The sequence below is a fragment of the Ovis aries genome, chromosome 2 (genome assembly GCF_016772045.2).
Source record: "Ovis aries strain OAR_USU_Benz2616 breed Rambouillet chromosome 2, ARS-UI_Ramb_v3.0, whole genome shotgun sequence".
Taxonomy (NCBI): Eukaryota; Metazoa; Chordata; class Mammalia; order Artiodactyla; family Bovidae; genus Ovis; species Ovis aries.
The window spans coordinates 173491482-173505234 of NC_056055.1; the positions used below are offsets into that span (position 1 = coordinate 173491482).

Consider the following 13753-nt stretch of genomic DNA (forward strand, 5'->3'; position numbering starts at 1 on the left):
ACCATGTTCATCTATCGGAAGAATCAATATAGTAAAAATGAGTATACTACCCAAAGCAATTTACAAATTCAATGCAATCCCTATCAAGCTACCAGCCATATTTTTCACAGAACTAGAACAAATAATTTTCAGATTTGTATGGAAATACAAAAAACCTCGAATTGCCAAAGCAATCTTGTGAAATAAGAATGGAACTGGAGGAATCAACTTGCCTGACTTCAGACTCTACTACAAAGCCACAGTCATCAAAACAGTATGGTACTGGTACAGAGACAGACATATAGATCAATGGAACAAAATAGAAAGCCCAGAGATAAATCCACACACATATGGACACCTTATCTTTGACAAAGGAGACAAGAATATACAATGGAGTAAAGACAATCTCTTTAACAAGTGGTGCTGGGAAAACTGGTCAACCACTTGTAAAAGAATGAAACTAGATCACTGTCTAACACCGCACACAAAAATAAATAAACTCAAAATGGATTAAAGATCTAAATGTAAGACCAGAAACTATAAAACTCCTAGAGGAGAACATAGGCAAAACACTCTCCGACATAAATCACAGCAGGATCCTCTATGATCCACCTCCCAGAATTCTGGAAATAAAAGCAAAAATAAACAAATGGGATCTAATTAAAATTAAAAGCTTCTGCACAACAAAGGAAACTATAAGCAAGGTGAAAAGACAGCCTTCTGAATGGGAGAAAATAATAGCAAATGAAGCAACTGACAAACAACTAATCTCAAAAATATACAAGCAACACCTGTAGCTCAATTCCAGAAAAATAAACAGCCCAATCAAAAAATGGGCCAAAGAACTAAATAGACATTTCTCCAAAGAAGACATATGGATGGCTAACAAACACATGAAAAGATGCTCAACATCACTCATTATTAGAGAAATGCAAATCAAAACCACAATGAGGTACCACTTCACACCAGTCAGAATGGCTGCGATCCAAAAATCTGCAAGCAATAAATGCTGGAGAGGGTGTGGAGAAAAGGGAACCCTCCTACACTGTTGGTGGGAATGCAAATTAGTACAGCCACTATGGAGAACACTGTGGAGATTCCTTAAAAAATTGCAAATAGAACTACCTTATGACCCAGCAATCCCACAGCTGGGCATACACACCGAGGAAACCAGAATTGAAAGAGACACATGTACCCCAATGTTCATCGCAGCACTGTTTATAATAGCCAGGACATGGAAACAACCTAGATGTCCATCAGCAGACGAATGGATAAGAAAGCAGTGGTACATATGCACAATGGAATATTACTCAGCCATTAAAAAGAATTCATTTGAATCAGTTCTGATGAGATGGATGAAACTGGAGCCAATTATACAGAGTGAAGTAAGCCAGAAAGAAAAACACCAATACAGTATACTAACACATATATATGGAATTTAGAAAGATGGCAATGACGACCCTGTATGCAAGACAGGAAAAAAGACACAGATGTATATAACGGACTTTTGGACTCAGAGGGAGAGGGAGAGGGTGGGATGATTTGGGAGAATGGCATTCTAACATGTATACTATCATGTAAGAATTAAATCGCCAGTCTATGTCTGACGCAGGATACAGCATGCTTGGGGCTGGTGCATGGGGATGACCCAGAGAGATGTTATGGGGAGGGGAGGTGGGAGGGGGGTTCATGTTTCGGAACACATGTAAGAATTAAAGATTTTAAAATAAAAAAATAAATAAATAAAAATAAAAAATAAAAGTAAAAAAAAGAAAGAAAGAAAATTAGAGATACCGAGGGAACATTTCATTCAAAGATGGGCCCAATAAAGGACATAAATGGTATGGACCTAACAGAAGCAGAAGATATTAAGAAGAGGCAGCAAGGATGCACAAAAGAACTATGTAAAAAAGATCTTAATGACCCAGATAAGCACGATGGTGTGATCATTCACCTAGAGCCAGACATCTTGGAGTGCAAAGTCAAGCAGGCCTTAGAAAGCATCACTAAAAACAAAGCTAGTGGAGGTGATGGAATTCCAGCTGAGATATTTCAGATCTTAAAAGATGATGCTGTGAAAGTGCTGCACTCAATATGCCAGCAAATTTGGAAAACTCAGCAGTAGCCATAGGACTGGAAAAGGGCAGTTTTCACTCCAATCCCAAAGAAAGGCAATGCCTAAGAATGTTTTAACTACTGCACAACGGCACTTATCTCTGCTGCTAAGTTGCTTCAGTCATGTCCGACTCTGTGAGACCCCATAGACAGCAGCCCACCAGGCTCCCCCATCCCTGGGATTCTCCAGGCAAGAACACTGGAGTGGGTTGCCATTTCCTTCTCCAATGTATGAAAGTGAAAAGTGAAAGTGAAGTTACTCAGTCGTGTCCGACTCTTCGCGACCCACGGACTGCAGCCCACCGTGCTCCTCTGTCCATCTCACATGCTAGCAAACTAATGCTCAAAATTCTCCAAGCTAGGATTCAGCAGTACGCGAACCAAGAACTTGCAGATATTCAAGCTGGATCTAGAAAGGGAAAGGATCCAGAGATCAAATTGCCAACATCCATTGGATCATAGAAAAAGCAAGAGAATTCCAGAAAAAAACATTTACTTCTGCTTCATTGACTACACTAAAGCCTTTGACTTTGTGGATCACAACACAAGCTGTGGAAAATTCTCAAAGAGATGGAAATACCAGATAAACTTATATGCCTCCTGAGAAATCTGTATGCAGATCAAGAAACAGCAGTTACAATCAGACCCGCAATGGACTGGTTTCAAATTGGGAAAGGAGTACGTCAAGGCCGTATATTGTCACTTTGCTTATTTAACTACATGCAGAGTACATCATAAGAAATGCCAGACTTGATGAAGCACAAACTTAAATCAAGATTGCTGGGAGAAATATCAATAACCTTAGACATGCAGATGACACCACCCTTATGACAAGAAGCAAAGAGGAACTAAAAAGCGTCTTGATGAAAGTGAAAGAGGAGAGTGAAAAAGCTGGCTTAAAACTCAACATTCAAAAAACTAAGATGATGACATCCAGTCCCATCAATTCATGGCAAATAGATGGGAAATAATGGAAACAGTGACAGATTTTATTTTCATGGGCTCCAAAATCACTGCAAATGGTGACTGCAGCCATGAAATTAAAAGACACTTGCTCCTTGGAAGAAAAGCTATGACAAACCTAGACAGCATATTAAAAAGCAGAGACATTACTTTACCCACAAAGTTTCGTCTAGCCAAAACTATGGTTTTTTTCAGTAGTTATGTATGGATGTGAGAGTTGCACTGTGAAAAGTTGAGCACCGAAGAATCGATGCTTTTGAACTGTGGTGTTGGAGAAGACCCTTGAGAGTCCCTTGGATTGCAAGATCAAACCAATCAATTCTAAAAGAAATCAATTCTGAATATACATTGAAAGGACTGTTGCTGAAGCTGAAACTGCAATACTCTGGCCTCCTAATGCAAAGAACTGACTCATTGGAAAAGACCCTGATGCTGGGAAAGATTGAAAGCAGGAGGAGGATGACAGAGGATCAGATGTCAGATGGCATCACCATCTTGAAGGACATGAGTCTGAGCAAGATTGGGGAATTGGTAATGGACTGGGAAGGTTTGGGTGCTGCAGTCCATGGGGTCACAAAGAGTCGGACATGACTAAGAAACTGAACTGACTGACTTGCTTTACAGACAGAAGGAAGAATAGAGAAATTAACAAGAACATCACCAAATGATTCTTGATTATTTGACTAATGTTTTTACTGGGACTTAAAATTTGGAGAGTCCACAATAGGACTGCAGCTTGATAGCTATTTGCTATCCCACATTCTGCTTAGAAGAATGTGGGACTACCATTAATCCATTAAGGAGATACTCAGATGAACAGGAATAAAAAGATGGGAAGCATGACTAGCTACAAGTTGGAGATTATTCATGGCTTGAGAATACTTTTAAGTTGTAAGAATCTGGATCATAAACCCAGCCAGGACCAAATAAAACCTGATACAACTTATCCATTGCTAAGACCCAAATCACTCTGAGGATAGTCTGCCCTTAGGAAGCCACATTGGCTTTCTGAGAGGTTTAGAATGGATTTGGTTTTGGAGTCAATGTAATCATGCAATTTCCTTGGTCACAGAAAAAAACGCATTAAATCATAATGTCTTGCAGTAGGATCCATGCACTGGGACATTTTAGAGATCACTAAATGATCCCATTGTGTAGGAAAATTTGGGGGTAGGAATGTAAACTCTTCTCATACTCATCCATCTTCGCATCCTCCGTCCTCACTAGTTGAGTTGCCACCCCATCCCATTCTCACCTTTCAACTTAGGCTAAATCACTTCTTTCCACCCCTCAACCCACACTACTGGTGTCCTCATCTTTTAGTCTGTCCCTAGTCTACACTTTTCACCTTATAGCTTTGGTCAGGTCTTTGCCTTGGTCAAAAATGTCTAACTTACCCTACCCTTACCTCTGGAGTTTTGTAATCAACATACAGGTATCACCCGGGAGCTTATACCAAGGTCTAATTCCAGGTCCTGTCCAGGTCTACTGAATTAGATCTTACATAATATTTTAATAAGATCCTCTGGGGACTTGTATAAGCATTTACATTTGATAAGTATTGCTTTAAAACATTATTTTCCAAAGTATGTTTTGAAGGACATTCTCAAGAACAGAGAATCTACTTCCTGGATTCAAAGACACACTTTCCTCTCTCTTTATGGCACATCTGTCCATTCAAAAAAATATTGATTCAGTGACAACTATACCCTACACTATGCCAGGTTTAAAGAATCTTGTGGTGAAGATGACAGAAGTGGCCCCTGCATTTGTGGACTTGTAGTCTAGGAAGGCAACATCAACCTGGAAGGATAAGTACAGGAGTGTCATAAAGGGGATATGTAGGATGCTGTAGGATGATCTAGTTAATGTGGATGGGGAGAGAATGGGGAGGGTCCAATGAAGTTAGGAAGATGAACATAACATCCCTCAAAAAAGGCTGCTACAGCAGTTCTGTGCTGAGACAGAGTTTGGAGGACCAAGGAGAGGTAGCTGAACACAGCTCCAGCATCCCACAAGGCAGATGCAGAGGCTTGGAACAATGACAGGAATACTTGCCCCAACAGGAATACTACTCCATTCAAAGCAGTGTGGGCTCTAAGTATTTTCCTTTTTGGTAGGGGCAGTTATGAACCCTGTTCTACAGACAAGGAAACTGAGGCACAGAGAGATTAAAGAATGCATTCACTGTCACAGAGCAAAACTTGGAACTCAGCTCTGGCCATCTGCCTCCAGCACCTCTGTTCTTAGCCACCATACTCCAGCATGCTTAAGCTGGGAAGAATATGGTGCACTCAGGAAGCTGAAAAACAGGCTGTGTGCCTAGAGTTCAAGTAGCATTTGCTCACAGATTTATGATTCTTTTTTATCTTAAGGGTGAAACTATAATACATCACCATTCAGCTGTGACTTCTTACAGCACAAAAATTAGAAACATCCCATACTTACTGAATCAGAATTTCTAGCCATGGAGCTGAAAACCTGCATTTTCATAATGCTTCAAGGTGATTCAGAGTCGATACAATTTGAAAATCATAGAATTAGCAATACCAGTTCCTCCAATAACCTCCCTATCATAGTCTCCCCTAATTAACCCACAGTTATCTAATAATATATTGGTCCCAAAGTATGAACTAAACATCAGGGTAAATAGGATTGAAGCTGAAAGAAATCTGAAAATTTAATCTATGCTTCTCCAGGTCCCCTGACTGTCTGGCTGTGAAAAGAATTATCTAGAGTTGAAAAATTGGAGGCTAAAAAGAGACCACAGAGGCTTAGAACTATTTTCATTATAATGCCAACTATTTAAATAACTAATTGAATCTCTGGAAGTTGGAGTAAAATCTGAAATTGCTGGAAGAGCAATTATTTCACTGGCTTATGAGTCCTCCATCCTTACACAGTGCTAGGAGAAGACGCTCATGCAGCAGAGAGAATTTTCTCAAAAGTACTAATAGAATGCATGCAATAGCAGTAGCAAAAGTAATCTCTGGCCACTGGGGCACAAAGACTCAACAAAACTAATATGCCTCCTTAAGTGTCAAGGGACCTTGACAGCTCAAACACCAATATCTGGCTGCCAGAAGGGTATTATTTTTAATTTAACCTTTTCCTTTCTTAAAGCCATTTAACAGAGGAATTATGCTAATCTCTTATGAGACAGAAACTAAAATAAACAGCTGCATTTCAATAAACCTCCATCTTCATATATTATCTTATCTTCCTGCATTTTTCCAAGACTTATCTTTAAAAGCTTGAATGTTATTCAGATACATTACTATTTAAACTTCAAAATCCATCCTCCTAGATGTTGCCTTTCAAATGGTTCAGAATAAAGATCACAGTTTTTCTGTCCCATTCTGTTTGTAAATAACATTCCCCTGGCTACTTCACAAACTCTGTTCATCCAGCTCAATTACTTTGAATTTTTATTTAGGAAAACAAGTTTTGGAGAGTTCCTAAAAGAGGTTGCTGTCTCTACCCCTCAAAAGGTCAGCTAAATATCCCACTGTATTTTCCAAGTTCTTCTATATTCAATATGTTTAGTTCTGATTCTACCCATAAGCAACATTTACTGGATGCTACCCTGTTAACACTGTGACAGAAGATCATTACAAAGATGAAATGGTACAGTCAGAAAAACTTTATGTGGGTACTTCACCAGCGCAATATAAGACATTGATGATGATAACCTTCAAGAGCCGTCACTGCCCCCTTGCCAATCACTGAGAGGTGGTTTGAAGCGGCAGACAGATCTGTGTCAGTGCTTGCCGTAACATCATGTCACTGCCGTGAAGACGTGTCAGTCAAAGAACAACCGGGGGATCCTAGATGCACAAGGCTGGACTTCTGAGGAAACATATTAATAAGCTCAGCATTTGTGGCAGGTTCTCTCTGTGCAGAATGACCTGCTTTCCTTTCCCTTCTTCCAGGAGGCTGATGCAGAGACACAGGAAGAGCCAGGCCCTGGGTGAGAGGATGCTATTGCCAAGACAAGGCCGGGGAGGTGTGGATGATACCCACTTTGCTTTGAGCACTAGTGTTGATGCTCTTCCATCCTTCCTTCTCCTGGGTGTGCCTTTTCTTACTCTGGTAACAGTGAGATCCATAGGTCCCAAGACAAGAGTATGAGACTATGGAAAAGGGATCAAGTTATTAATTCCAGGTCTTAGGTCAAAACAGGGCCTTAGAACTAGGAGTTCTTGTATTTCCACAGGAACTAGCTCATCAGGGAACTGAAACAGGTGTGGGGGAGAAGACCCATTCTAAGAAAGGCAGTCATTTTACAAAAATGCTCCTCTGTGTTTGTCAGGACTTAGCTATTAAATATCCTGGATCATAGCATTCCAAATATATCCACGTGTATAAAGCATCACCATTAAGAGTAAAAAAATACAAATCATATATTTCTGACTTCTGCACCTGTTCAATACTTTTTCATGTATTGGCCCCTCTTCTTCCATAGGCTTATATTTATCAGTGATGTATGCATAGTGCTTAAGGCCCTGCATTCTAATGAAGATGCCTGGAGTCAGGCTTAAGCACACAGGATCCACAAATAAATTGTGATGGTATTCATGCCACATTTAAATGGCTGTTCAAAATACAACAACAGTGTTAACAAAAGACAAGAACTCCTACAGCACACAGCTGTAAAATCATGGCATAGAAGAACCAAATATATTTTCCCTGCCAATCATAATGGTTCTAGAAAGCTAAGGCTTCATTTACAAATTTTACAAACTTCATTGCCTGGGTTATATGCAAAGGGAAAAGAAGGGAGCCCTTGCTCCCCCATCTCTCACTGACTCAGTAGTGGAGGAGGCAATCAAGTGGTCAGGAAGCAGAGAGCAGTAAGGAAACAGCATCCACCTACCTGGCTGGCACAGCCTTGGGCAGGGAGTCCACTCACTGAAAGCAGTCACGAGACAGTCTTTTTTGCACGGGAGCAGACAAGCACGGACGGTTTCTGGCCGAGTAGATTCTGGACATCTGCCAACATGAAAGACTTGGTCAATGACTCCTGGAGAAAGTAAGCAGTTTGACATAGAACCATAGGATTTCAGAACTCAAAACACTGTTTGAGTTCTGTTTGAGACCCTGTTGTTCCTTTTACAGACATGAGGAGAAAGATCCAGAAGTAGAAGCTACTTGCCCAAGGACTCAGAGCAGGAGGCAGAGCATAAGACATACTTCATTTCTCTTGACCTAGAGACTAAAGCATCAGAAAGGGAGGGGGGTAAGGATATATACTTGGTGATTGGTAGCCATAATGCTATCTCTACAATGGAGGTAGGTAAGGAAGTAATCAGGACTTTCCAGGTGGTACTAGTGGTAAAGAACTCGCCTGTCAGCGCAGGAGACATAAGAGATACGGGTTCAATCCCTTGGTTGGAAAGGTTCCCTGGAGGGGAGGGCATGGCACCCCACTCCAGAATTCTTGCCTGGAAAATTCCATGGACAAAGGTTCATGGGATTGCAAAGAGATGGGCATGACTGAAGCAATTTAGCACGAGAAAGTAATAAAGTGGTTGCCAAGAGCAGGACAGGAGGCAGGAAGGGGATGGATGAGAGCAGGGTTGAGTGCAAGGCCATTCATCACTGTATATTATATGTCTCCTGTATTTTGTTATAATTTATGAACCATGTGAACGCTTATCCAGTCAAAGACGGAGAAAGGAAGAAATGAAATACAAAAATCATTAAAAAGGGGTTGTATTTGGGATGTGAGATGCTAAATGGAGGAAAGTAGGCCAATTTTCACCATCAGTCCTTTTTTTATTATACTTGTATAATAATATAGAGAAGTATATAATACTTGAAAACAAATTAAAATGAGAATGTATATACTCACAGAAAAGGAACTGTTCAACAAATTATTAGTGGCCTTATTACTAATCACCCTTAATATACACACATAAAAACTGTCTATCAACTAGGTCAGTTCAATGAACATAACAATAGAAAGAAAAACCAGTGTCATTAGAGCATAGAGTATTATTTAAACAAGCTATTCTGGTAAGGAAAACTGATGTCAGGCTTTAGTAGAACTAGCAAAAAGCACTGAACTCATTCCCAAGTTCCTTATTCATCCCTTGCAAGCTACTAAAATTAAATTGAACTGCTATTTACTTCATCTCCCCTCCAATCTCTCTGGTATCTGTCTGGAAAGGAAAGTGCAACTTGAAACATGTCAGTTTCCTGTGTTCCCAGTGGGGCAGCAGGGGTTGAGGGTACAGGGAACCCAGCCAGGACATGCTCAGACATCACAAACAGCTCAGAAATGCTTGTGGTGCTGGCTTGGCTTCAGGCTTTCTGGAGAGGGTGGTTTATTCCACAGGGACTTTGTTCATTTCAATTAGAAGTAGGTTTTAATCTCCTTTTCAACTTTTAAATATACCTTTACTGAGGTATATTGTTATGTTCTTTTTTATGTGTGCGTGTATGTGTGTGCTCACTCATGTCCAGTTCTTTGCAACCCCATGGACTATAGCCTGCTAGGCTCCTCTGTCCATGGAATTTCCCAGGCAGGAATACTGGAGTGGGCTGCCACTTCCTTCTCCAGGGGATTTTCCCAACAGAAAATCCCCTGAACTGGCATCTCCTGCATCTCCTGCATTGGCGGGCAGATTCTTTACCTCTGTGTATATCTGATACGGAAAGGACTACACCCATTTAATTTGAGGAGTTTGAATATATGTGAACCCCTGTGTTACCGTGTCCATAAGCAAGGTGATAGAACTATCCCACACCTCCCAAAGTGTCCTTGTGTCCCTTGGTTCTGGTTTTTATTTTTGTGTAAGGGGGGTGTTAATCTCTTTTGGGGAACTGATATGGCCTACTTCTAAATTTCTGATTTATTAGCATCACTCACAATATATACTCAGTGGGCATAATTCTTCATATCATGGTCCCCTTTATCAGTGTTCTTCATCTAAATCCATAAGAGACCAACACTATCAACCCCTCAGGGACAAAGCTCAAACTCAGGTTATCTTGCTTTTATAGAGGCCATGAACTAAGGGCTTTCCTGAAGTGTGATTTCTGGTCTGATAAGAGCCAAATATTCTCTTGCTAGTGAAACCTTTTGTTTTTTCTGCCAATAAGGTTGATTTAGAAGACATCAATTTCCTTTCCTTTCTATTTACATGATGTTTACCTCTCCCAGGATCACATTTTCAATTTCCATAAATTTTATCTGAATTATCGAGAATACTCTCCTTGACCATTAGCAACTTATGTGCTAAGTTGCTAGCACATAAGTTCCTAAGTTCCACATAGCTCCTAAGAAACATAATGTTTATTTTATTTATCATTTACTGACACTGACTAAAAGAAGATTTTTGGTATCTGTTGCACTGCTGGCTTTCTGTGTGTGTGTGTGTGTGTGTGTGTGTGTGTGTGTGCACGCACGTTATATAGATACTAATTTTTACTGCCTTCATGGTAGAAATTTCACCTCATATCATTTCTTTAAAAATGCCAGGTCTTAATGTTGTGTAAATATTTAGTAATACTAACTGAATGATTGAAAAGCATTCTATGCTATTGGAGCCTGAAGACAAATCCCTGGGGAAATAAAGCAAATTTATCCAGTCATTTCCAAAACAAAATTGAAACCTTAAAAACTAGGGTAACATATGGATTCACATTTTAGCTAGTAAACACAGTATGGCTTCTTGCCTTTTGTCATAATTTATACTTTTTACTGTTATATAACACTCTGATCCTAGATTGGCAATACTCTTGCTAAAAGGGTGAATGCATTTCCTTTCAACACATATATTTTTCCAGAACTTGCACTGGAGTATTCCACAATTGCCTCCTGGTTGCCCTGGAGGCTTCCATTCCTGTGCCAAAATGCATCAAACTTATCTGCAGGGGTCTGCCATTTCTGTTACGTGCCCATAATCATGAGGTAAACACAGTCATTCAATCCCAGGACTGAGGGGACATCCCAACCTGCCAACTTTGTAAACATTCATGTGTTAATGGAACTCCCCATCACTATGTCTCACCAAATGCCCAGTGTTTTTTCAGAAAGTGCCTTACATGACCTTTGGAAGGTTCTGAGTTGTGTGATTTTAATCTTTATTATCTTTTCACACCTTGCAACTGGGAAAAAAAGAAAAAGAGTAGTGAAACAAAGCCACATATCCCAATAAGCTCTCAAGCTTTCATTCCTGTTTGAGTTGCATCCTAGCTAGTCCCCATTTTCTGATGTGATCAGTTCTATTACTCATACAATGGTAACATTCTTACCTCTATAAGTACGAGGAAACCAGAACCCCAATCCTGAGAAGTAAAGAACCGTAAGGATTTCTGTGCACCCCAGTACAATGGGTTTAGAGTATCAAACACATCTTGTTAAGCCCATCCAGTCTATGGAGACACATTTCTCTTTTTTGACTCCGAAGGCCACTCTTTCTTTAGGATATTTTATTTTCCTATTGCCATTACCCTCACCCAAAGGATTTAACAAATGGCAGGGAATTTTTTTTTCTCGACAACAGCTTTCACATAAAAAAGAGCAAAAGCATACTTTTTGAAAGGGCAAAGCAAAGGATACTTTCTCTTGCTGATAATCTCACTATGTGCTTCACTGGACACTAGGTATTATTTTCTTAGCTCAATTAATCTCATTAACCTCAAGAATTTTAATTAACTTTACTTAAGTCAATGCAGCCTCCTCTTATTTAGCAGGATCGTTTGGAGACATACAGTAAGAATTAAAACTAGGCTGTTAAGTCTCTAGCCTCATTAAAAGTGCAAAAAGTAATTAGCAATGTCCTTATGTGTGGGCTTGTATGTGTGTGTGTGTTAGGGAAAACATCTGTGCAATTCATTTTTCTCTGTTGCAAAACCAAGTTAACACGATAGGTTATTCACTGTAATAATATTTTAGTCTTATGAAAATTATCAAATAAATCTGTATGTATTTGTGTATTATGTTTTAAACTATAACCTTTTGACTGTGGTTTTTCTGGTCACAAAATATCATTCAGTTAACATTTGTATAAGCTGATGAGCTCAGAAACTTTTATAAAAAAAACTATCATCCAATGTAATCATAATGCTAGATAAGGAAGCAGAGGGCTATTTGAACATATAATCCAACCTTTCATGTCTAAATAGGTTTAATAATGTATTTGGTAGTTGTCACTCTCAATTATAATGCTCCTTTGCTAAGAAAAAAATAAACTACATTCATATCAAGTGTAGATATTTCTTATTTTGGTCCAAAGGTGAAAAGTTTTATGGAAGGGAGATCAGGCTTCAGGAATGCTAATTTTTCTCATCATTCTAAAGAATAACAGTTTGTTGCATTTCACATAGCATTTATTCCTATATCTAAGCTATGTTTATTTTTATTTGTATATTCAAGCTAATAATTCTGGCATCTTTTTTTAAGCAGTTGAAAAATCTGCATTATGAAAATGAACATTATCAGGGCTGCAATCCTTCTCAAGATAAAAGTAGTTCTCTTGTTTGCATAATATCTTTGTAAACCTTTCAGGATTTTACTATAACTCCAAGAATTAGATTATCACCTGAATGAAGTGATATGCAAACATTATTGTTCATGTTTGCCTATATCTCCCATTGACTCTATTGGGCCACATGGTGTTATGGATACCAGGTAAGTTAAAACATACAAGTGATAGAATTTGATGTTCTAAAAATATCACAAGCAACCCAGAGTTATATGCTAAAGCAGAATTAGCATTTATGAGTTAATAAGAGCAGAAGGTCATTCATGCATTCTGTTTATTACTTCTCATGGCAGTCCCCTTTGCCAAACTTTATCATGGTAGATAAAATATTTCTTCTTAAAGCAAAAGATAAACATCAGCTTCTCAAACTTCTGCAGCTCATATCCATCCCCTGTCATATCTTTTTAGTTTCCTACACACAGGTCTAATTATTTCATGAATTCTAAAAGTGTTTATGGACAATAATGACATGCCAGTCATGGTCCTAAAATCTGCAGTGGCAACAAGGAAGATCATCCAGCCCAAGCTACATCCAGCCTTTGGAAGCCACATTTAGGAGGGGAAAGAGAGGAAGTCTTTTGGATTGTGCTTCAAGTCAAATTTATCTTCCCTTCCATTTTCATAGCCATCTGCTCATTTGATGCTCCAACACCAGCAGTATCTGGCCAATCTGTCCTATTTTTGCCATTAGCAGTTTGTTCCCTTTAACTGAGCTTCTATGACTTTCCTTACGCACAGCTCAAGTAGTTTCCATGACACTGTGGATAAGGCCCAGAGCTTATCATCATGGTACCCTGAGATGAAGTTAATCAGGTTTAAGTTGTCCATGCCAGCAACACAAACTGGATTGAATTAGGCAGAAGAGCAAATGTAGTTGCCTATGTTGCCAGGAAAAGCAGGAGGGCACTTAAGTGAGAAGGGACCAGAACTTGATATTTGTTCTGTTCCAGTTTCTGTCTCTAAAGGTTTACTCTTGCTTCCTGCTTTTTCCACCAGGCATGACCAGGGCATGGCAACTCTCCACTCAAATACTTAGAGCATCCTGAACAGAAAGAAGAGAGAGTTCATTTTCTCAACTTAAAAATTTTGGAGGAATTTGTGACACTAGACCAAGGCTTGGACCAACCCATCCTGGTTACTCACCACTACTGTGGTTGGGATATGGTCTTTAAGCATGGCCACTTGCAAATCTCTATGGACAG

The 13753-nt window shown here is 39.4% G+C and overlaps 1 protein-coding gene across 2 annotated transcripts in view; it reads right to left on the bottom strand.

Moving 5' to 3' along the window:
• THSD7B (thrombospondin type 1 domain containing 7B) overlaps window positions 1–13753 on the bottom strand; it is a 1048668-nt gene that overhangs the window by 477838 nt on the left and 557077 nt on the right. For both annotated transcript variants that reach the window (XM_060411164.1, XM_027965001.3), the window contains one exon: window positions 7934–8049. In XM_060411164.1, coding sequence (XP_060267147.1) covers window positions 7934–8049 — 116 coding nt within the window. The remainder of the gene's footprint in view (window positions 1–7933; window positions 8050–13753) is intronic.